This window comes from Dioscorea cayenensis, chromosome 16 (genome assembly GCF_009730915.1).
Source record: "Dioscorea cayenensis subsp. rotundata cultivar TDr96_F1 chromosome 16, TDr96_F1_v2_PseudoChromosome.rev07_lg8_w22 25.fasta, whole genome shotgun sequence".
Lineage (NCBI taxonomy): Eukaryota > Viridiplantae > Streptophyta > Magnoliopsida > Dioscoreales > Dioscoreaceae > Dioscorea > Dioscorea cayenensis.
Genome location: NC_052486.1, coordinates 9,853,726 through 9,878,373, shown reverse-complemented (window position 1 = coordinate 9,878,373; position 24,648 = coordinate 9,853,726). Strand labels below are relative to the sequence as shown.

The 24,648-nt window shown below is 37.3% G+C and overlaps 2 protein-coding genes across 4 annotated transcripts; both read left to right on the top strand.

The window, feature by feature from the left end:
- The first annotated feature begins 4,652 nt into the window (after positions 1-4,652).
- On the top strand, positions 4,653-13,877 carry LOC120279322 (villin-5-like). 3 transcript variants are annotated; one of them, XM_039286240.1, is made up of 23 exons: positions 4,653-4,751; positions 5,778-5,900; positions 6,756-6,855; positions 7,170-7,238; positions 7,340-7,582; positions 7,659-7,836; positions 7,922-8,054; positions 8,165-8,327; positions 8,411-8,558; positions 8,819-8,919; positions 9,040-9,195; positions 9,460-9,528; positions 9,624-9,692; positions 9,808-9,945; positions 10,132-10,260; positions 11,718-11,865; positions 12,008-12,018; positions 12,100-12,240; positions 12,338-12,463; positions 12,554-12,619; positions 12,702-13,020; positions 13,087-13,295; positions 13,371-13,877. In XM_039286240.1, exons 2-23 carry the CDS (start codon positions 5,845-5,847, stop codon positions 13,482-13,484), a joined length of 2,886 nt encoding a protein of 961 aa, XP_039142174.1. In that variant the 5' UTR covers positions 4,653-4,751; positions 5,778-5,844; the 3' UTR covers positions 13,485-13,877. The 3 variants fall into 3 exon arrangements, with proteins under 3 accessions (XP_039142174.1, XP_039142176.1, XP_039142177.1); XM_039286242.1 differs by lacking the exon at positions 4,653-4,751 and adding an exon at positions 4,769-5,228; XM_039286243.1 differs by lacking the exons at positions 4,653-4,751; positions 6,756-6,855 and having other exon boundaries at positions 4,770-5,900.
- A 6,768-nt stretch (positions 13,878-20,645) lies between these two features.
- Positions 20,646-22,345, top strand: LOC120279323 (probable xyloglucan endotransglucosylase/hydrolase protein 23). Its single transcript, XM_039286244.1, has 3 exons — positions 20,646-20,918; positions 21,030-21,223; positions 21,878-22,345. Exons 1-3 carry the CDS (start codon positions 20,658-20,660, stop codon positions 22,251-22,253), a joined length of 831 nt encoding a protein of 276 aa, XP_039142178.1. The 5' UTR covers positions 20,646-20,657; the 3' UTR covers positions 22,254-22,345.
- The last annotated feature ends 2,303 nt before the right edge of the window (positions 22,346-24,648 follow it).

Sequence of the window (24,648 nt, the reverse complement as noted above, 5' to 3'; positions counted from 1 at the left end):
TGGCCTACCAAGGCCCCGAACATTCCAATTGATAATATTCATTAATCAACAAACTAGTTCTCACGGGCCTCCGAGGAGGTCTCCGCCTGACCCGTCGAGGTCCGTGCTCGAATCTCCTCTAGAGACCGAATTTGCTTAATACAATCATGCTCAGAATCAACAAAAGAAATTCCACAAGCATCACAGTAACTAGTAAGTTGTACATCAGACCAATCAGAAATCAACAACGGTTTAGCTTTTGTACCTTTAGCACCATCTGCCCCCTTTCTTTTAGGAGGCTTAGAAGACTCCGTCGGCTGACCAGCATCATCGTTAAATCTTGCAGGCGGTTTCTTTTGCCGTTCACTTTTCCTTAATCCTTGAGCCTGCTCCGGTGGTATGGAAGAACTGTCCTCCTGGAGATCTGGGATAAGTTCCCGTATCTTCCTTTCAAATTCGGATACCGAATCATCTGAGTCAGCATCAACCTCCCGGGACATGTCATCTGCCTCCTTCGCCTCCGAAACCTCTTCATCGACGCGGACGGGCGACTCAATACACTGCTCACTGACATTTGCCATCAAGTTCGGAGCCAGCACCCAAAAACCACCCAAGAATTTCCAGTGAAAATCCGCAGGGGGTGCCACAGCCGGCGCCGCAGAATAATCACTGAAGTTCACTCTCCCCACACTAGGGACATTCAAAGAAGGAATCTCCTCCTCATGTCCCAAGGATAAGATTGATCCATTGTCAACCGTAACAGGTACACTTGACTTCGAGAGATCGTTAGAGCTGAAGCGCAAATTGTTCTTGGTTAACGAGGCCCGGCCCATCTGGACGTCCACATCACATAAAAGAATAGGGTCCTCATGCTTTATATTGGAATTAAGGCCCACATTCATCCCAACATCACGAATTAGTGGATCCTCCACTCTACGGCCCACTTCAATAACTTCAGCACTAACAGGCCCACCGATTAATTCAGACCCCTCTCCATGCCTATCCTGTACCAGCGGAGCAACTGACCCTCTATTCTTAACGTGCACCTGCGGAGCAACACACCTCTCAGGCGATACACACTGCATATCCTGTGCCTGCGGCGCATCATACCGCCCGACAACCTTGGCCCGAGAAGGATCGCCATCGACACACGTGCCATCCTTAACCTGCTCCTGCGCTTCCTTAACATGTTCTAGCGCATCCTCGGCCAATAGCCTTTTGCCACGCCTACTCTCCCTATCCTGTTCCAGTAGCGCGGCGAAGGCGCTCTCCATTGCTCGACACGTCGAGACGCCGTACACTGTACCTGCAGAACCCTTCGGCGCTCGGGAGACCGAGCCGCGCTATCACTCCCAGTCCGTCTCCGCTCCTTCAGCGGACCAGCGGTCCGACCAGCCGGTTCTCGGCCATGCATGGAGTTACCCTCTACACCGACGAGGGAGCAGAGCTCAACCGTCGTCACCGGCCTCATCACCGTATCATGCACAACCGATGGTACGTCTCTCCTCGGTCCGGCGTGGGAGCCAAGCTCCACCACCGCCTTCCCCTTTGCATTGATGTCCACCATCAGACTCGGCACATCCCCAGACCGTTCGGGCTGCACTGCAGCACTAGTGGCCGACACCGTTGCACCCCCGTCCCCCACTTTCGTAGAGAAAGCGAAGCGGCCAAGATCCCGGCGATACATCGGATGCATGCATCGTTCACCAGTGATCAGAACAACATATCTTCGCATACCCAAGCTCAAATCTATCTCCATCGGAAGCGCGACACCCACCCTCCATCGGATCAACACTGAGAGAAACTCCTTGTGAGGTAACTGGGCTTGTGACAGAGCGACCAATTCTCCCACCAGGCGGAGAACCTCCGCAATCATCGTCCGACACCACGCGTGTAAGGGCAAGTTCCACACGAGTATCCATTGTCCCTCCCCCGAAGCCCGCCCCCATGCACCAAGCTCCGCCGACCAGGGTGCAAGTTTGAGTCGACACGGTCCGTCCAAGGTTGCCGCATTGAAGGTCCCCAGTTTGCATAGCTCTTTAACCTCCTCTCTGCTCTCCAACGGCAGTAGGTAATGAGCATCGTTCAACGGAGTGATAGGGCCGGCGAGCTCCCTGTCAATAATAGAGGGGAGAACCGCACGAAGGTTAGCATCATTCACTGACCCTTCTTCCAACGAGAGCACGGCCACCTTAGCAAGTTCCTCCCGGAGCTCCTCCGACTCTAGCGACAAAGAAACCGAAAGCTCCAACCTGTTAACCTTTGGGTCACTTAACTTAGACTGCTCCACCATCTTCACGTTATCCTCTGATAACACAGACGACCGACCCTGAGGACGAGCATGTTTAGAGCGAACATGCGTAACTCTCCGTCGAGGGCTTCTCCTCATCTCCACCGTACAACGGGAAGCCATGTGACCGACGCCCGAGCACCTCAAACAGACCACCTGATGCCTACATTCGGGCGTCACGTGTCATGCCGATCGAAGCATCGTCCACACGAGAGCTCCTTCGGGGACCGCGGCCGTTTTGCACCAGCAAATTTCCTATGCTCAGAAGATCCACCCTCCCCGCTAGAACTTCGAATATTCATCTTCCTCACCGGACGCGCCTCACCCGAGGACGAGGAGCTCGCCACCTGGGCATACGAACGGCCCACCAGTTGTTGCGCTGGTACCTCGGTCGGAGGAGCACCAGAAAGTTGTGAAGAAGCAGCCTTGTTACCTCCTCCCCCGCCGTCGCCGGAAGCTCCCCACAGACCCCGGAGAAGACTCATTTTAAGAGTCAGAAAAATGACTTTGATCATAAAACAATTTAAAAATTTTCACTAAACAATTTAAAAATTTTCACTAACCAATAAAACTGGATTTTTTTTTCCAGGAATTAACAAGAACCTTATTTCCCTTTTTTAATAAAAACAAAAAACTCGTTTCTATTGTCCACATCACCTTTTGCTAAGACGAACCTGGAATGCTCTATCATTGAATAAATGCTCTATCATTTCCAGGCAAGCTCTATGGAGAATATGGAAAAATAGTTTTTAAAAACCTCTGCAGCAATGAAATAATTTGACTGGAGAAAACAAAATTGTAATTTCTAGTTTTTAAGATTTAAATGGCCAAGGACAATATAATAACTTCAACATCTAAATCTCATAGTACTACTAATAGATGTTTGGACCATGGTAGATAGTCGAATAATTAAAATACTTGTAAACGGTCAAAAGTTTAACTTTTTTAATAAAAATATATCTGTTTAAGACAAACACATGTAAAATTTATCCCTCAACACTCTTGTGTTCTTATAAGCTGAGATTTAAATCTATGATTATAGCTAAATAAAGATATTTTTTAAAGACGTGATTTCAATAAACTTAAAGGAGGTTGGTGTGTTAATTTCCTCTTTAATAACATTAAAAACAAAAATCTTGTTAAGCAAACAGTTTAAAAAAACTCGTTTCCCCATTTTTTTTAATAAAAAAAATCGTTTCCCTTTTTGGCAGAAATGAACGAAAGGAAACAAGATTAGGTAGTTGAGTCATTCATACACGCTGGCATAACCCTCCCTTTAGTAAGCATCATGGTGGGCGGTGGCCGACCTCCACCCCAAAGAACCTAAAAAAAGCAACTACTAATTTCCCACCCTACTTTTTTGAACTTTTTGTTATTTTTTTTAAATAATTCATGTTATTCCTGTTTTTCTCCATCCTAAAAAATATTTAAGGTCAAATTTATTATTATTTTTTTAAGTAGAACATTTTAAAATTTGATTATTTGTTATTTACTCGTTTCAAGCCTTTTATTTTTAAATATAGTTAATATAATGAGCACCTTGACATGGTTATAGGAAAGCACTTGTCGTACTATGTTTTTTTTAGCTTAATAAATATGATTTATTTATTTAAAAAAATATAGAAAAATAGATAATGATGTAGCAGACAAAGATTATGAAGTGGTTATTGTATTAAATATTTCATAAATATAAATATAAATATTAAAGGGGTAAAATTGAAAATTAACATAAAATATTTACACTTTATATTTAATATAATTATATAACTTCTGATAAATTATATTCAACTATATATTTTATTAAATCATATTTTAAATAAGAGTAATCTTGATGTATTTTTTTTGGATTATCAACCGATTTTATCCGACTTTTTTAATCATGTGATTAGTTAAATAGACAACTAAAAAGTACTGGAGGGTGTAATCACTTAATTTGAATTTTTTTTTATAATAACCCAACAATTACACGGAGTTTTTTTAATAAAAAAATTTTTCAAAATTTTAGAGATGTATTTTACAAAATTAAAATTTTTTTTAAAAAAATATTTCAGGAATGAAACCGAGTTAATAAATCCTCTACCATGTAACTTTGAAATTGAGAAAAATGATATTCTCCCATGAAGATAATAAACTGTAAATAAATAATAAAATTATAGTATTTATATAATATACTATAATATATAATATTATAACAATACTGTCAACCCACCGATTTAACCCTGATTTACCCAATCATCAAATTTTTTAACATTGTACTACATTAAGTAGTGGATGTTTGAAATAAAAAAATGGTAGGGAGTTATATGTAAATAAATAAAAAAAAATGGAGAGGAAGTGACAGTTGATCTCCCTCGTAGGGTCCTCTCCCTTTCCTTAGTGATAAGCACGCCTGCCAACTCTCCATCATTTCCTCTCTCTCTCTCTCACACACACACACACACACACACACGCACTGAAGTCTCTCTTAGGGTTTCAAAGCAAGGTAATATGCTTGGATTCTATGTTTGTTCTTAGTTTCCTGCTTTCTTTTTGGCGTGATTGTTTTGGATTAATAGCTGATTACTGTTGAATGTTGATATCATCTTATTGATTTGTGGGAAAGCGACGTTTTTTTTTTCTTTGTCTTTCTTGGTTTTGCTGTTGATTGTTGGATTTGGGTTGATTCAGATGTTAATTGATGGGTTTCTTTGTTTTTCTTCATGTTTTTTATTAAAAATCAATGAGATTTTTTATCCTGAGAGACTGTGATTGCTTTCTCTGGGCGGGAAAATTGGAGCTTGATTTGAAGAATTGGTACAATATGTTTTGTGTGGGGGGTTTTGGTGCATTTTAAGTGATTGAGGATTGAGTTTTCATGACTTGAAGGATTGGATGGCAGGATCTAATTTTGGGATTGCTGGATCTTAGGTTGTTGCTTGTTTAATGAGAAAAAAAATGTGAATCTAACTCTGCTTATGCTGTGAGTGAGGAAAAGCAGAATTTGAGTAGATTTGAGCTGCATTAGTTTCATGGGTTTTCTTTTCTTTTTTTATTTTATTTTATTTTTTGTGTGTATCATACTGGACTGTTGTATTGCCTTGACTCTGGTCCATTGAGTACTGAACTTTTAGATTCAATTTTTTCTTGGTATACACTATGTGTTGGCTATCAAGAAGTAAAAAATGTACTTCATTTTTGGAGAAAACCTGATCTATTGTCTCTTTCAATATTTTTGTGCCAAATCAATGTGCCTTTTCTGCTTTCACATGCAGAAATCATGTATCTAATTTTCTCCTGGTCAGTGCCTGCCCATGTTTTTTTGTGGTCCAATGTTATTGTGTGTTGATCTACTTTATTCTTTTCTATGCTATCTTGTTTTCTTAAACTTTCAGTTAGTTATTATTCTTGTCATTTTTTGTCATTGGCGTGAGAACAAATTTTATCTGTAGTCATTATCTTCATGGACAAATCACCAATGAAATTCAGCATGGTTACTGTGGACTAATTAACTATCACTATATTCCTGCAGAATCCACCTGTTGTTCATTGAGGTCAAAGTGGAATAGGTAGAGTACTTCCATTAGGCTTAGTAGTTCATGGCCGTGTCAATGAGGGACGTGGATTCCACCTTCCATGGCGCTGGACAAAAGCCGTATCCTTGTTTTTCTAACTTTAAGATATATTATAATATATCTGAAATTTTCAAATGTTATTTTGTGTGCAATGTGATCTACGTCAATTATCAACTTCTTGTATTGCTATGAAATTTTTATATTATTCATATTTCATGATTCTAGGTGGATATTTTTATTTGTTAATTTTAATAAAAATGCACATATAAGTGGTAAAAGATGAAAACATACTGCATGTATTATATAGGCAATATATAATGGTAGCTTTTCCAAAGTTCAACTCAGTAATGTATGCAATGAACTTGCATAAAGAGAATAAATAGAAGATGACCTAAGTGGTCTAGAACAATTTAGTGGTTGAGATTTTAGAAAAGGAATGCAGAAGCTGTTATCTATAAAGCGGGCCACTGGAATTTATTTACGTGTGTAATGTGAAGAATCATTGTTGTATTAGTTTTTGTCATGCTAGCTTTAATTTTTCTAATATTTAAATAGAAATAGTGGGTTGCATCTCTTTGAGGAGGGCAAGTTAGCTTGAAGTGGAAATTAATCTTCGATGCTTATGTAGCATGAAGTCCAAGCACAAGTTTAGAAACATAATATTTGCATCATTGCATTTACTCAGGAATAAAAGTGAGAGGATTGGCATGTATTTTAGGTTGTCATTCTTTTGTGCATACCATAATTTTTGATCGAAGAAGTTGATAGTGACTTAGTTCATGATGAACAGATTCCTGACAGAGTAGAAGCTCGTAATCATTGGTACTACTAGGTCACAGTTTGGCAAATTGTTGGTTATTATCATAATTGACAAAATATGGTGGCTGTTTTTTGCTATTGATTTATACTTGTGACTTTTCCTTGATAGAATTTAGTGGACTTGAGATTTGGCGTATTGAAAATTTCCAGCCTGTTCCTGTCCCAAAGTCATCCTTTGGAAAATTTTTTACAGGAGACACATACTTAATTTTAAAGGTATGTGACAATTTTGAAGTTATCTTGACAGTTCAGAAAATACACACATACACCTGATGTTTAATTTATTACCCATCAGGGTATCTCTTCTCATAGGCCTATCACAAACATTAATGATTAACTTTGAGCATAAAGATGACATAAGCCATTATGCTGATCACAAGAATTGGTGCCTTTATAAAGAAATAGATTGTGATATACACGTGCCATGGGTTAATCATATATAACATGCACATAGTATTACCTTGTGTAGTAGATACTATACATTTTATGATTTATCATTCCTGTGATTTCTTAAACCTTGTTTTGAACAGACAACAGCTCAGAAAAATGGTGCACTTAGACATGATATTCATTATTGGCTTGGCAAAGATACAACTCTGGTTTGTTATTAACCTGTCTGTTTTACGTCAATTGCTTTCCTTTGGAGTATTGGCCATGCATTCTGTTCTGTTTGCTGATTGTGCTGTTGGGAATAAACTAGGATGAATCTGGTACTGCTGCGATCAAGACTGTTGAACTTGATGCAGCCCTTGGAGGGCGTGCTGTTCAATACCGTGAAGTTCAAGGCCATGAGACTGAAATGTTCTTGTCTTACTTCAAACCATGTATTATTCCACAACTAGGTGGGGTAGCATCTGGCTTCAAGCATGCTGAAGTTAACAAACATGAACATCAGACACGCTTATTTGTGTGCAAAGGCAAGCATGTTGTCCATGTAAAAGAGGTGATTTTCATGAAATTTTCTGCATTGCTTATTATTTATTGAGATGTGTATTGAGCCTTCTTTTATATTTTATTAGGTTTCTTTCACTCGGACATCTCTCAATCATGATGATGTTTTCATTCTTGATACCGATGCTAAGATTTTCCAGTTCAATGGATCAAATTCATCTATTCAGGAGAGGGCTAAAGCTCTTGAAGTTGTTCAGTACATAAAGGATACTTATCATGATGGGAAGTGTGAGGTCGCGGCAGTTGGTAAGTTGAACTTAGTTGGAGATCCTCCACGTAAATTTCCCTTTAAGAAATACTGGTGTTGTCAATTGTATTATTTAACTGGCAGAGGATGGAAAGTTGATGGCTGATGCTGAGGCTGGAGAATTCTGGGGATATTTTGGTGGCTTTGCTCCTCTTCCTAGAAAAGCAGCATCTGAAATTATTAAGCATGTAGAGCCCTCTCCTGCAAAGCTGTTTTGGTAATTTTTACAATTACAACTTATTTTAAAGTTGAACCATCTATCCGTTGTCTGCCTTCAATTCTAGATTGCACTGATACATTTTAAATGGATGTTGTTTTTTGTTCTAGTTTAAACAAAGGACAGCTCAAAGTAATAGAAGCTGATAAATTGACAAGAAAGTTGTTGGACACCTATAAATGTTACCTGCTTGATTGTGGGGTTGAAGTTTTTGTATGGATGGGCAGAAATACAATTCTTGAGGAACGGAAAGCTGCCAGTTCTGCTGCAGAAGTATTGTCTAGTTGATGTTAGAAAGCTTTTTGTACCTGGTGTTGCTATGTGAACTTAGTGTCTGGCATGGTTTCTCTTCACAGGAGTTAATCCGTGGACCTAGCCGACCAAAAGCTCATATTATTCGTGTTATTGAGGGTTTTGAGACTGTGATGTTTCGATCTAAATTTGATATATGGCCACAAACAGCTGAAGTAGGCATATCTGATGATGCTAGAGGCAAAGTTGCAGGTTAGCAATTATATGATTATATAGTAGAGGATTTTAGGGCATTGATGCTACACAGGCTAGCTGTCCTTTTACTTATTTACTTTTTTTTTTAAACTTTTATATATGTGAATTATGCTTTTTCTCAATGTGCGTATGAGGATGGAAACTAATTTCACTGTCATTCAAAGGTTTTCTCATGAAGCTTTCACAATCCTTTCTGAATTGTTTTTAACAATGAAGTTATTCTTTTCATGGAGATGATTTTTTTTTCCTTTTGGCAGCGCTTCTAAAACGCCAAGGATTTAATGTGAAGGGTCTCACCAAAGCCACTCCTGCGAAGGAGGAACCTCAATCATATATTGATTGTACGGGCAATTTGCAGGTATGGTTATCCTTTTGTGATCTCCATCTAAGACATTTTGAGATGTCTGCTGCATTAGGTATGCAAATCTACTTTGAATATCAAGTCTTTGAGCAGACTAACTCTGGATTTAATTCACAGGTATGGCGTGTGAATGGCAAGGGGAAGACCCTTCTTCCAACTCCCGATCTTTCAAAATTTTATAGTGGGGATTGCTATATTTTCCAATATTCATACCCCGGAGAAGATAAGGAGGAACATCTTGTTGGTACTTGGTTTGGGAAAAAAAGCATTGAAGTAAGTCTAGAAGGAAACTTTTATGATTTTCTATTGGCGAGTGTATCTAGAAAATCTTCCAGGTTTCATTCAAGGTGGCATATTAAAATCTTTCAGTAAAGATCCTTTGGTCAATACCATCAGCCAATTGTCTTACAGTTATCAGTATTTATACAAGTTTCTGCAAATTAATATGCATTGCTTATTTGCACCTAGCATACTAAATAATAATTCATAACTTGCATAACTTCATTGTTTACTGATGTGTCATTATTTGGAAACCAGGAAGAAAGAACATCAGCTATTTTTCTTGCTGGAAAGATGGTTGAGTCTTTGAAGTTTCAGGCTGTACAGGTATTTTATCAATAACTAGTTTCCTTTTTTTATAGCAACCAATCTGATGAATACTTGCTTTTGATTTGATCTAATTGTTTCTTGTCTATTCATAGGCTCGTATTTATGAAGGAAAGGAACCTGTTCAGTTTTTCTCAATATTTCAGAGCTTTATAGTATTTAAGGTGGCCTTTGATTATCAACATCATCTACATGGACAAGAGCTTCATTTTATGAGATAGTTTTCTTTTTTGGGTTTTCAAAGTTGACATCTGAGCTCTTTCATTTACAACTTTCTAGGGTGGATTGAGCTCAGGATATATTAATTTCTTGAAAGAAAATGGCATTGTTGATGATACATATTCAGAAGACAGCCTTGCACTTTTTCGTGTTCAAGGTTCTGGACCAGATAATATGCAAGCAATTCAAGTTGAGCCGGTAAATGCTGCCATTTCTTGAATGAGCATGTTGCTGAAAAATATATATCTTGAGATTGAAACTTAATATTGTTGTCATAATTATGATTGTATGTAGCTTAATTTTAGTATTTCTGTTTTTAGTGAATTGTATTATTAACATGGTGAAGATGATGATAAGACTCATTGTCCCATTTGTTCTAATCAGGTGGCATCATCTCTGAATTCATCATATTGTTACATATTGCACAGTGGAAGTTCTGTTTTCACATGGTCAGGAACCCTTACCACACCAGAGGACCAAGAGCTTGCTGAGAGACAACTAGATGTGATAAAGGTGTGATCTTTTGTCTATATGACTAACTAATTTGATGTCTGAAAGATTATGGGCTACATGGTCCATTATTTTTATCTTTTTTCTTTTCATCATTTATTTTATTTATTTCATGTATAGAAAATTAGAAACTGCTCCCAAAAATTTCATTACTATAAAAATGACTTTTTTGAGTTCAATATCTGATTTCTACTTCTATGTTACTGTCTTCTTTTGAGAATGATGATGCTTGACCGCATGAATTGGCACATAAATTGGTTGAATTGAACAGATTTGAAATGGCATGTGGCACTTTAATAGATGTCATGATTTTTCTTAAGCTTGCAATCGGTGGTAATTTTACTATCTTCATACTGGAAGTTTTCCTGAAAAACTTAAGGTATGGGACACTATACATGCCCTTGACAATCAATCAGTTCTAAAAGGAATATATGTATTGTTCTGTACCTTAAGCGTTTCCGGAAAAATAAAGTATTAAGGTGATAAAAATTTTCCAGTGACAATTTATTCTAGTTTGAGCTGCATTGAGCCGTTCAAATGGCTTGATTAGAGCTGGCTTGGTGGTGAAGGAAGAAAGCTATGGAAAAGGTGATTTGAAGATAAAACTAGTCAGCTTAAAGATATTTGAGCTTTGCTAGAATTAGTTTCAAGCTTTGCTTGGCTGTTTGAGTTCATTTCTTTTTCTTTAAATGATCAACTTAGCTCAAGACTAATCTCAACCTTCAGCTGCTTTGATCTATTTTGTTGTTTAACTGGCTAGTCCATGACATAGTTTAGCAGTCCTTCAGTGGCACAGTGAAGTTAAAAACTTGACTTTACCTTGTTTTGGAAACCAGGCAATTTCACTATATTTTTTCTAGTAATTTGCATATTTTATGTAAGATAAAAAAACTGAAGTTAAGTGTGCAGGAAGTATAACAAGCTGCTAGTGCGTGTCATGGTATGTGCTCCGTATTTGTTACCACACTTAATTTAATTGAAGATAAAAAGTCCGAAGTAGTAATTTTGAAGACACTGTTGTGAATTATCCTTTCCTCAAAGAATTAAACATCTGTCTTATACTGCTCTTTGGTGTGCCAGGCAATTATTTGTATATGATAGACCTTCACATCTGTACAAAAGGTTTCTCTCATTCCATAATTCTGGATGCTTCTGATGTTAGAGCTACAATCATATTCAGGCCAATGAGAGCTATAAACTTCAGTTCCAGTGTCTCATTTAGAAATGAAGCGTCATACTTCTAATTCCATAAAAATATGTGTGCCTGTTGTGCTTGTTTAAGTTTATTTATGAGATTTTCTGGAACGAGATAGAAAATATGGTTCCTATACCAAAGGTCCAAAAGATTTTAATCCTAAGTCCTATTACAGGCAACATGGATCATCTGGAATTGAGTATTATCGTGGTTTCTAGCAGTTACCTTGTGCTTGATTTCCTTTTTTTTTTTTCACTTTCTTCAGCCAAACATTCAGTCTAGACAACAAAAGGAAGGGACCGAAAGTGAACTATTTTGGAGTTTGCTTGGAGGCAAATCTGAATATCCCAGTCAGAAAGTCAGCAAAGAACCTGAATATGATCCACATCTGTTCTCCTGCACATTCTTAAAAGGTACGTGGCTGGTGAAAATGCCAATGCTCTTCATTGCAACTTTTTTGTTTTTTTATCTTTCATTTGCTATTCTATGCAATCACTAAGTTGCTATTTCCTTTTCTTCATCTTCATCAATCTTCTCTTTGCTGTTGGTGTCCAGGCAACCTAAAGGTGTGTGTTAGAAGAATTTCTTTCAGTGTCTTTGCCCAAATTGAATCTTGGATAAATAACCATCAGTATGTTCTTGTCCAGGTCACAGAAGTATTCCACTTCACGCAAGATGACTTGATGACCGAAGATATATTCATTCTCGATTGTCAGACAGATATCTTTGTTTGGGTTGGACAAAATGTAGATTCAAAGAACAAATTACAAGCGTTTAAAATCGGAGAGGTATTAGATATCAACCACCATTCCATCCCTACTTCATATTGGCTTCAAAATGATGTAACTGTTTTCTGATGGATTCACAATCTTTTATTTTTGCCAGAAATATCTAGAATGTGATTTTCTTTTGGAGAAATTACCTCGAGAAACTCCAATATTTGTCGTTATGGAAGGAAGTGAGCCACAATTTTTCACTCGCTTCTTTATATGGGATTCTGCTAAAGCGACTGTAAGCATTCAAAACAGTTAGTTAGAGTCTCACATGCAGATTCTAGGACCATTTCCTGATATTTTAATGACATTTTTCTTCTGTTTCCAGATGCACGGCAATTCATTCCAGAGGAAGCTCGCTATAGTGAAAAATGGAGTCACTCCGACGTCCGATGTAGAAACTCCCTCTTCAGTAACTTTTTCATTTTCAATTAGATCTAGATGAAATTTCTTTGTTTAACGTATGCAATTCTCAGAAACCTAAGCGAAGGGCACCTGCGTCATATGGAGGAAGATCTAGTGTGCCAGATAAATCTCAGCGCTCCAGAAGTATGTCATTCAGTCCTGACCGTGTCCGTGTCAGAGGAAGATCTCCTGCCTTCAATGCTCTAGCGGCTAATTTTGAGAACCCTAATGCCAGGAACCTTTCAACCCCACCTCCAGTTGTGAGGAAAATTATTCCAAAATCGATAAGTCCTGATTCTATTAAAGTGGCCCCTAAGTCGTCAGCAATTGCTGCGCTGAGTGCTTCTTTTGAACAACCGAAAGTAGTTATCATGCCGAAATCAATCAGAGGTATGTGAATGAAGTAATTTGTAGACATGATGTGTGTCAATACTTACTCTCATCTGTTTTGTGTAGTGAGCCCGGAGGTGAACAAACCAAAACCAGCAGTGAGTGCCAAGGAAACCCCGACCTCAATGAGCACTAGGATTGAAGGCCTAACTATTCAAGAAGATACAAAGGAGAATGAAGCCGAAGATGAGGAAGGGCTTATTATTTTCCCATATGAACGCCTAAAAGTAAAGTCCACAAATCCTGTCACTGGTATAGATGTAACAAAAAGAGAGGTAATCATCAATCATTCAATCATTCTCTTTAGCAAAACGTTATCAGATCTCATTACTCTTTTGCTCGAATTGCAGACTTATCTCTCATCTGCAGAATTCAGAGAGAAATTTGGTATAACAAAGGAAAATTTCTACAAGTTGCCCAAGTGGAGGCAGAACAAGCTTAAGCTCACTCTGCAGTTGTTCTAAATACTTAAAGGAGCCTGCTATTCCTTGAGTTCGATCATTCCCAATCATATCAACATCATGAGTTTTGGTCACCCGGGTTTATCTGGGGAGGACCCAAATTACGGACAAGAGGGACGAAACCAGTGTTTTTTTAGCTGGTTTTGCTCCCAAATAATTTGTTCATCACGAACATTGAATTCCTACAACTGCCTCCCTGTTTTTATTTAGGTTTGTGTTGTTGTTTAATAGTGGTGTGTTAATTTTTGCGGCCGGAGGTTGTTTCTTGACTTGCATTGTTGTTCATTATTTTGATTTTATTTACTGATTACTTCTGAAAGGCATAGAGTTGTGTGAAAGTTTCGGTTTGTAATGTAGTTGAATGAAATAATGATGTGTGTACAGCACTATAGAGCACTTGTTGGGGGGTACCAGACCTTGGTTTTGTATCAATAAAAACTGATTTCTTCTTGTTCTGAAAAACTTATTACATTTGTTTCATCTATTTTTACGTTTCTGGAAGTTTTGGGGTTCAGTACAGTTTGATCTTTGGTTTTTTTTTTTTTATGCAAATTAACAAAATTATTTGGGTCTGATTTAATTTAAAAACTTGAGTTAATATGATAGATTTTTATTTTAATTAAATACGTTGCAAATAATTCAAACACAGTGTAGATATCATACTAAATATAAATTAAACATATTATTTGTCTAGTTCAATTTAGAAGCTTATATTTCTAAATTTGCCGAAATGATAGGGTGAGAAACCTAGGATTTTTACATTTAAATTCATATTTTTATATTAAAACGTATTAGAGGATTTTCCTTTCACTTTTGGGTGATGTTATGCAAATTTTGTTCCTTTTTACTTGGAAAAAATAAAAAAATAAAAAATATGAGCTTTTGATAATCTACAAAATGTAATACTAAATAACAAATAAGCATATAAAATTTGTTGAAAGAACATTTATATAACTAATGTTGAACTAATTTAAATATCTTTCTGTTTGGTTTCTAAAATACAATATCTTTTTTTTATAAGACTATTGAATTTTAAATTAAAATATGATCGGTATACCATCTTTGTAATAAAAAAGATGATAATTTTTTTTCTACAGAGTGATAGGTTGAGAGTTCAACTTCCTCTTATTTTGATTGTGATGAGTGGTTTATCTACTTTATAAAAGTAAACTTTACTAGAATTTAATTCAAAGTACGGTATGGATAAAAAATTAAAACAATAATTATTAAAGTAAAAATAAATAATTTATTGATGGACGACTATAAATTCTTAATGAAATACTCAAAGCAATATATAACTCAAATAAGGAAAAAAAACAAATATAATAAAAGGTTTAAAAATAATTCAGAATCGGAACATATCCATTCATAAAACAAAGAGGAGAAAACTTTAAAAGAACATCAATGTTTAATCACCTAAGAAAGAAATGTAGATCAGATGCTAATTTAAATAACTAAGAAATCAAATATATATATATATACATACAATTAGAAGCTGGCAACATCTAAGTTATAAAATGACAGTTAAAAAAAAAACCTATACAAATTTTTTTATATAGTATGCTAAAGAGAAAACAAGCTTTTTTTAATGCTATATCAAACGAACCAGTCACACGAACCAGCCACACGAATGATGTGGCTGGTGACGTGGCTGGTTATTTTTTTTAATTTAAAAAAAAAATAAGAAGGACTTTAGTTATCACGTGGCTCTCTCTTTCTCTCTCTCTCCTGTCTCGTTCTCCCTTCTCTCGAGATCCAGATCAGGGCCGCCGCATCCCCTTCCTCTCTCCTGCCCCACCGATCCGATCCCGGCCGATCCCCGATCTTGGCGGCCGATCCCCTCTCGGTTCCCAACTTCCGTCCACCGCTCCCCTCTCGATCTAGTGGTCTTTGCTTGGCTACCTCTCCTCTCGATGCCCTACTCCCGACCGCCGCTCCCCTCTTTGCTGCCCTTTTCCGAGAGAGGGGGAACCCTTGAAATCAGGTAAAGAGGCAATGATGATGTTCTAAAAAAGTCTCCCGTGCCCTCATCTCTCTACATCGACGGCGTAGTAGCTTGGATGGCCTAATAGGCAACCGCTACTCCTATTGTTGTAAAGGGAGGGGAAGGGTGGGAGAAATTTTCAACTGTTGAATCTGAGCCTCTTTTTTCATTCTGTTGCTTGATATGTTATATATATTCATAATGAATCATTCTGTCGATGTGGCTGGTTTGTGTGTTTGGTTCGCTCTATATAGCATTACTGTTATAGATGTTCTTGTGGCCATGATGATTTTCCCTACAAGAGTATGAAAATTGGGTGGCGTGGCAACTTTAGTTGCAGCCCTTGATTTAGGTTTATCCATGTGAACAAATAGAGGGCAAGATCTGAGCTTTTGATAAAACATGAATTTGTGTTATTGACTGATTTTTGTTTTAATATCTTTAGAGATGCTGAAAATGTTACTGATGATGTTATTAATATCTTCAGGACTGATGTGGCTGGTTTTGCTTATTTTCAGAATAAAGGTGGATGATTGGATTGGTAATTGACTTCAGATCTTTGTCTCTATTGGTTGTTTTCTTCAAGATCGATCTTGCATGCTATAATCACAGTTTATTTTCAACACCATATATTTATCTCTAAAATTGTACAAGCTCTGCAGAATTATAATTGATGTACTTGTTGATCTATCATGGAATTTACTCTCCTCATTAACTGCAGCATGCAGACATCCTTTGGCATTTACAGTTCCGTGATATTCCTAACATTGCTTGGACGAGCTGCATTCGTTTTCCCCCTGTCTGCTCTATCCAACTACATGAGCTCAGATGCTAGAAAGCCATTAATCACAATCAAACACCAGGTTATCTCTAAAATTGTACAAGCTCTGCAGAATTATAATTGATGTACTTGTTGATCTATCATGGAATTTCCTCTGCAATTTCACTACAGCATACAGACATCCTTTGGCATTTACAGTTCCGTGATATTCCTAACATTGCTTGGACGAGCTGCATTCGTTTTCCCCGTCTGCTCTATCCAACTACATGATCTCAGATGCTGGAAAGCCATTAATCACAATTAAACACCAGGTTATTTAAATCACAAATATCATTGACCTCTGTGAGAATATTTGAATGAATGAATACATGTGGAAACTTTATTTGTGTCACAGATTGTAATCTGGTGGGCAGGGCTCATGAGAGGAGCTGTTTCTATTGCCTTAGCATTCAAGCAAGTATTTTTAGTGTGGTTGTTCAGTCAGAAATGAAGATTATCATTATCACACTCTACATTCTATTCTGTTTTACAGTTCACATCCTCTGGTGTTGCATGGAATCCAGTTAATGCAACAATGATCACCAGCACTGTTGTTGTTGTCCTTTTTAGCACTTTGGTATTATTTCACAATAGTTTGCATTTATTTTATCGCTGTAATAGATTCCATAAGAACATTGATTAAAATTTATATGATTGCAGGTGTTTGGAATCCTAACAAAACCTCTGATAGATCACCTTCTACCTCCTCATGCACAAGAACATCAAAACAACAAGCATGAGATGAACAAAACAGCCCTAGAGATGAATTAAACCTTCCATTGCTATCAAGAGATGATAGCTGGCCAACAGGTATTCTCAAAGCCAAGCATAGCTTCACAATGCTTCTTGAAAGACCAGCTCACACCATCCATTACTACTGGAGAAAATTTGATGATGCTCATATGAGACCAGTTTTTGTTACAATTAGAAAGCAATATGTTTTTTTGAGCTGTGTCTACTTTGGATGGGTAAAAATAGGACAGTACAAAAATAGTTTGGACTTTGGTGGCCTGTTAAAACTTGATGATATTTCAGCTCCGTCAATGCTTATGTTTTCCTACGTGTTCATTACCACTCAAGTATCTTATTTCTTTGTGGTTTTTGTTTCATGTACAATGTGATTGTATACAAGACATTTTTCAGGCTACCTTTATTTTCTTTTGGCGATATTACCAAATTTATGTGGTGTTTGGCATGTTCTAAGTGATTAAGACGAAATCATGAACCTTTTGTTATATTAGCAGTTCATAGAACTATGTACATCCATATTTGTGGTTTTTGTTTCCTGTACAATGAACTAGATTCTTGGACTCAGCAGAAAAAATCAGCAACAAAACCTTTTTCAATGACGTCAATGCAATCCAAAGGGAGTTAATTATAAGTAGATTTTTCCGAGCCTGAGCCCTAGCAGAATCGAATATTTTCCTTACCTGAGCTCTCGCAGCAATATCTAAAACCCAACGACGAGCAATATCTAGAAGTTCATCTAAAGAGTTACACCAAAATATAATGTTCTGTCATCTAATAACACCAAAGACAACAATCCCAATTTGAGTGAAGTGTTCTGGCATCTAATAATATAACAAAGACAACAATCCCAATTCTAATAACACCAAAGACATTATATAACAATATAACCATAAAAACAACAACAATCCAAGATGAGGGAAGACAGCTAAGCAAAGACCACTAGATCGAGAGGGGAGCGGTGGACTGAAGTTGGGAACCGAGGGGGGATCGGCCGCCAAGATCGGGGGCACAATAGAGATATAAGCGGCGGCCGGGATCGGATCGGTGGGGCAGGAGAGAGGAAGGGGATGCGGCGGCCCTGATCTGGATCTCGAGAGAGGGGAGAACGAGACAGGAGAGAGAGAAAGAGAGAGCCACGTGATAACTAAAGTCCTTCTTATTTTTTTTTTAAATTAAAAAAAATAACCAGCCACGTCACCAGCCACATCATTCGTGTGGCTGGTTCGTGTGACTGGTTCGTTTGATATATTAAATCACATAAGTTGATGTTGTGTCTGTTGGGGTCTAGACGGTATTTCGAAACAGTGAAAACTACAGAAGACACTGCAGCAATGCACTGGTCAAGCATACTGCATCACTGTTACTGTTCACGTGCGGACAGTGTGCGGCCCGCGAACTTCACTGGCAATTCTACGCAGCCCGCGCGGTTCACTGGCGATCCGCCGTGGTTCACAAAGAGGCTTGCGCGGCCCGCATACAGCCCGCGAACTCTGAAAAACACCTTCAATAGCTTCCTTGAGGCTTCAATGCTCTTCCCAAGGGTTCTACAAGGCTTCAAAGCTCCAACTCAAGCATAAAACACTACCAAACCCCTCAATTCTTGTTAGAATGGGATGAACAAACATACAACAATGCAAGACAACAATTTAGCGTGGAAAACCCTACGAATCGAGGGAAAAACCACGGGACTCCTTAGAGCCTCTTAAACATGCTTCACTACATCAACAATGGGATACAATGAGGTCTCTCTCTAGATACAACTAGAGGATCAAAGAGGGTTCTCTCTAGATACAACTAGAGGATAACAAAGAAGAAGGCACAACAACTCAAGAGCAAGCTCTTGGCACACATACATCATCAACACACATGATGGATAACAAAGAGAGACATCAAGAAGAGATTAAGGAAGATCAAACCGGTAGGTTAGGAGAGCTACCCGCAAGGATTGACTACCCGAAGTTGGGGCGAAATCCGGCACTGATTTTCCGACCGATCATCTTGCTTTGCTTAACCCTAGCCTCCTTTGTCTTCCTCTTCTTCTTGGTTTCCTTGCCTTCAAACCCTCACATTTTTGCCCTCTTTTCCTTTTCTTGGCTGACCTCCCACTATCCTCATCATCTCACTTGGTTATAAATACCAATGGCAAAATTACCATTGAATCCTCAAGTGGCTTCCATTATTGATACAGTTGTTTTTTCTTTTTTTTCTTTCAACTTGGGCCAAGCCCAATTATTTCTTCTAGCCCAAATGGACTGAAACCCAACAGTGTCAACCCCAAATGCAAAACTAATACTTCTAACTCCAGCTAATTTTTTTTCTATCTAGATTTAAAAAATTTTATAATCAATAAAACTTGTATTTCTTTATGGTCTTTGATCCACCGGCATCCTAAAAGTTTTTAGTTCTAATCCAGTAAGCAGTAAGCGACTAAATCTAGTTGGTTAAAACTTGGGTTTCACCCTTGTTATTTTAGTGATATGTTTTCTTTTTTATTAAAAGGGAAAAAATAATTAATATATTATTATGAGCATATAAACCTTATCGAATGTTATGAGCTAAAATTGGAGGACAAGGTAAGAAAGTGAACCAAAACTGCAGTGTTTGATGGAAAACTGTCATACTTGGCCAACTTGTGTTTTGTCAACAAGTGATTAAAAACCCACTTTCAAGAAATAGTTCACATGAAAGAAAATTGAAAAAAAAAGGAAATTAATGGAGTACTGATAACTGCTATGTAGTGTTTTATAAATACAAGGAAACTGATGCGTGCAAGCAAATGATGGAAAATATATTACTCAATCTTGGGGGTTTTCTTGAATATTTTGAGTTATACCTATTTTTAGAAATAATTTATATTTTTAGACATATTCTCATTTATATAATTATTATATTTTGGAGCATTTTTGTATATAACTTTAGAAATATGGAAAATTGCTTATCAACTCAAGAAAATTATAATCCTTGTCTATCCCCCCATAAGACATTTACATTTGCCTCATATCCTTGTTTGAAATTCACAATAAAAAGAATTAAAAAGAGAATATATATATATATATATATATGATAGGTTTGTATTTAATATGATTGCTTTCTATCCAAAAATGTAAATACATATTAATTATGTATAATTTCTCTCCCTTAATTTTCTATCACTTCTTTTACTTTCCTTGATATAATTAATTATTTGTTTTCATTTGAAACTTAATATAAATATATTGAAGATTGAAGTTGGTGGTCACAAGAAGAGCGGCCTGATTAACATTAATTAATGCAAAGAGATGCCAATTCCATGATTGAGATAGTTTATTAGTCCTTATCAAAGCCACATTAATATACTATAATACCATATATATACTAATATAAAGCTAATGCACCACTCATGTAATAAACACTAGAATAAGGAATCTAAGCTCACCTAATGTAGCAACATTTCATTAAAATACATCACTCTTCTTGTTACACCAACAACAGTTGGTAATTATAGTCCAAACATTACAGCTGTTCTAGGCCATGCATCTGGCATGGATAACTATCGTTACTATTTTTTGCTAACACTCACACTCTAGCTCTTCTCTATATAAATGGCGTGCATTTCACAATGATTGTCAATACTACTACATTCATGGCATCAACTCTTGTTATTTTCCTTGTTTTACTATCTGAATTAGTTGTGGTTTTTGGAGGGAACTTTTACGAGGATGTCGATATAACTTGGGGTGGTGGCCGGGGGAAGATCGTTGGCAAAGGCGATGTTCTTACCTTGTCACTTGACAAGGCATCAGGGTCTGGATTTCAGAGTAAGAGTGAGTATCTTTATGGGAAAATAGACATGCAGATCAAGCTTGTTCCTGGGAATTCTGCTGGCACTGTAACTACTTACTACGTAAGTAATTATATATTTTTCTAATTTTATATATGTATTTTATTGTTTGCTGTTTTGCATGCATGCATGGTTGTGAATTTTTATGAGAATGGTTATTGGTTATTTGAGCAGTTATCTTCACAAGGAGCTACACATGATGAGATTGATTTTGAGTTCCTTGGAAACCTTAGTGGTGACCCTTATGTTATGCACACTAATGTGTTCACTCAAGGAAAAGGCAACAGGGAACAACAGTTCTATCTTTGGTTTGATCCAACCAAAAACTTTCACACCTATTCCATTCTGTGGAACCCTCAACATGTCATGTAATCTCTCTCTCTCTCTCTCTCTCTCTCTCTCTCTCTCTTCCCTACTCATTTTTTCATATTCATAACACTATAATAGATTTCAAGTGGCAAGGGGGATCTCTTGGTTACTAACTAGCATGTTATTCAAATATATATTTAGTGAAAAATAAACTTTTTTTTTTAAAGTTTTTCTTTACTTGCGTAGTCACATAAAATGATTAATTAAAAATTACATGTATTCATTTATCTTTATAAATAATTTTTTCTTAACTAAAAATAAACTAAGATTTATATTAAAAAAAAACTAATTATGTGCTCATTCTCTTCTCTCTCCATTCAACTTAGGTAGCCATAAAAGGAAATTGTCTATTCTTAAGTTGATTTTTTTTTAAAAAAATACAAGTAAATAAAAATAGTATATATACTACTTTTAACATACATATATTCATGGATTTTGTGAAGTTCAATATTAAAGGATTTCTATTATAAAGCCTATGATTCTTTCTTTTCTTTTTCTCTTGCAGATGTAGCAATTAAATATATCTTAGTGTTAATAGATATATACGGTACATATATAGTTTCTCACTGCTTTGAATAAATCAATTATCATTACACAAAAGTTGCACTGAGTATATATATATATATATATATATACATTAATACATTTCACAGTTTTTTCGTAGATGGAATTCCAATAAGAGATTTTAAAAATGAGGAAGCAAGAGGTGTTCCTTTTCCAAACAATCAACCCATGAGAATGTACTCTAGTCTTTGGGATGCCGAAGATTGGGCAACAAGAGGTGGGTTAGTAAAGACCGATTGGTCAAAGGCTCCATTTGTTGCAACCTACCAGAACTTCAACGCTGATGCTTGTCCTTTAGGAAGTAGTACTACTTGCTCCTCATTAAGGAAAGATTGGTATAGACAAGAATTGGATTCCATTGGCCAAAAGAAACTTCAATCGGTGCAAAAGAACTACATGATCTATAACTATTGCACAGATTACAAACGTTTTACTCAAGGAGTTCCTCCTGAATGTAGGAACTAGTTCTTGATCATGTTAAATTTCTTCATTAAGATTTTTCAATAATATTGTCATCTTTTCTTTTCTCTTAAATATGATTGTAATTTATTTCAATAATTATAACTTAATAAATGTTTATTATGTGATGGTTATTTTTTTGTTAATCTCCCAATGGTTATATCCATTAATGCCTCATAGAGTTAAGTTTGTGTCTTTTTTATTTGTAAAATAAAAAATTATGTTTATATTTATCATGGGATAAGGCCATTGTTGCCAAAGTCGAAAGTGTGAGAGTAAAAAGGTATGGGTCGATCCAACAGCTGTTTTAGAAGCAATAAAGAAGTCCCTGCCCTAAAATTAAAGCATGAACTTATGAAAGTTTATTGTTTTTAAAAATGGGCCATTGATCTTTGCAATTCCATTTGGCATATTACCAAATAAAAGATGGTAAATATTTTACTAGGTCACCTAACCTCCCTCTATTTTCAGTTTAGTCACCTAATTTCAATTTATGTCAAAATGGTCATTGAACTTTAATTTGCTTTCATCGGTTAGTCACTCGAAAGTTTCTGACCCCCAATTGCTTGCGTGGCCGTTGGAAAGCCTGAGTCAGCTCCCCATGGACATGTCAGCTAGTCTATTTAGTGATTCCATGTCATTATAAGTTTTCCATATTAGTTGGTCACCGCCACATTATCACAAAGACTTTACACATCAGCATCCCTGTTATGTTTCTTTGTTCCATCTCCTCTGGCGTTTCCTCCCATCAAATCCTTCCATTCCCCATCCGTCCATCCCATCCCCTCTTCCTCCTCTCACCATCCTCTGATTCCTCTTTTCTCTCTCCTTCACTGTCCCCTTCCTCGTCCCAGTCCCTTTCCCCGCCGCCACATCTTCCGATGAAGCTCACTCGATCGCTATTGAACTCCAAAAGATCTCTTCCTCTGTCTCTATTGAACTCCCTGGCCAACTCTCCCTCCATTTCTCCAATGTCTACTTCACCCCCTTTCTCCTCTACGACGTTCTTACACTTTCCCCTCCCACCGCTAGTCGAGCAGCTGCCGATTTCTTCCGCCACCAAGCTAGAACTCATTGCTAATAGGCATCTGACCCTTCCCTCACTCTCCTCATTGGCCTCCTTACCTGCCACCACGATTTCAAGGCCCTCCATGACTTTCTTCAAATTTTCGACCATGAAAGCCTCTATACCACCCTCCTCTCCCTGCCCTTTGCCGGCTACCCTGACACTGTCGTTCGTCTCTTCTAATCCATTGGCAAGGATCTCAACGTCCCACATTATCTAGCCACTTTCTTTGTTCTCGTTACAGTGCTATGCGCACACAGATTTACCGCTACACTGGTGTTCTATCAAAGCTGTGGCTGCTGAGATATTTCCTGATGTAGTCATCTGTAATGCTTTCATTGGAGAGTACTGCATTGAGCTGAAGCTTGGCGAGGCAAGAAGGTTGATAGAGGAGATCCTCTGGGGGGGTGGGGGGTTTTGAGCTATCTACCCCAGCTAACAACTCTATTCTAGATTGTGTTTGCCGGCTTGCCAGGAAGAAGGATCCTCTCCTAATACACCACGAGGCTGAAAAAGTCCTGCATGAAATGATGTGGCCATCCGTTGGAATTTTAAGAAATGCCAGGACTTTCCATGTTCTAATCTATAACCCTTCCAAGAAGATGATGATGATGATGTGGCAGGTTTTCAAATGATGTGGCCATCTTCGGATGATGCGGTGCCTCCCAAGTAATGTGGGCACGCCATTCTAGCATAATGATATGTTCTAGGGAAGCTGACTTAGTTTTTCTGGTTGGCACGCAAGCAAAGGGGGGTAAGAAACCATTAGATGACCAGCTAGTGAAATCAAATTAATGTTGGATGACCATTTTGATTCAAATTGAAGTTTGGTGACTAAAATGAAAATATACTGATAAGTGGTTAAATATGCATATTTTACATATCATTTACACTACATCTAGCATGAAATTTCATATGTTTAACACCAAACTAGTTCAAAATTACATTTTTTTTGTTCACTATGGGATCTAAATGCGTTTCAGGGCTGAAGAAGCGAAATATTGAGGTGATTCGAGCCAAAACGAACCAAAATATAACCTTTAGACCATCACCACGGCCTCATCACGACCATGATTTGATCGTGCCAGTGCGCAAGTCCACAGGAAGATGTCACTGGAGCCACAATGGCCCTCACAATGGGCGTTATGCATAAAATGCCCATGGTCAATGCACGCAACGCCTAAAATCAGACCGTGTAAGGACGCGACTTAAGGACCAAAAAACTAATTTTGATCACAACGGCCTTCACAATGGCCGTTGTGACCCAGTGGCGAACTTGGGATATAAATAACCCTAGGTTTTACAATTGAAGGGGGATTCTTTTGCTAAATTTGG

What these genes read in the sequence shown, in the direction of transcription:
- LOC120279322 (XM_039286240.1), top strand. Translation starts at nt 5,845, where the DNA reads ATGGCCGTGTCAATGAGGGACGTGGATTCCACCTTCCATGGCGCTGGA. An exon ending in CATGGCGCTGGACAAAAGCC is followed by an intron (nt 5,901 to 6,755) that starts GTATCCTTGTTT and finishes GATAGAATTTAG; the next exon opens with TGGACTTGAGATTTGGCGTA. An exon ending in ACACATACTTAATTTTAAAG is followed by an intron (nt 6,856 to 7,169) that starts GTATGTGACAAT and finishes TGTTTTGAACAG; the next exon opens with ACAACAGCTCAGAAAAATGG.
- LOC120279323 (XM_039286244.1), top strand. Translation starts at nt 20,658, where the DNA reads ATGGCATCAACTCTTGTTATTTTCCTTGTTTTACTATCTGAATTAGTT. An exon ending in GCACTGTAACTACTTACTAC is followed by an intron (nt 20,919 to 21,029) that starts GTAAGTAATTAT and finishes TTATTTGAGCAG; the next exon opens with TTATCTTCACAAGGAGCTAC. An exon ending in TGGAACCCTCAACATGTCAT is followed by an intron (nt 21,224 to 21,877) that starts GTAATCTCTCTC and finishes TACATTTCACAG; the next exon opens with TTTTTTCGTAGATGGAATTC.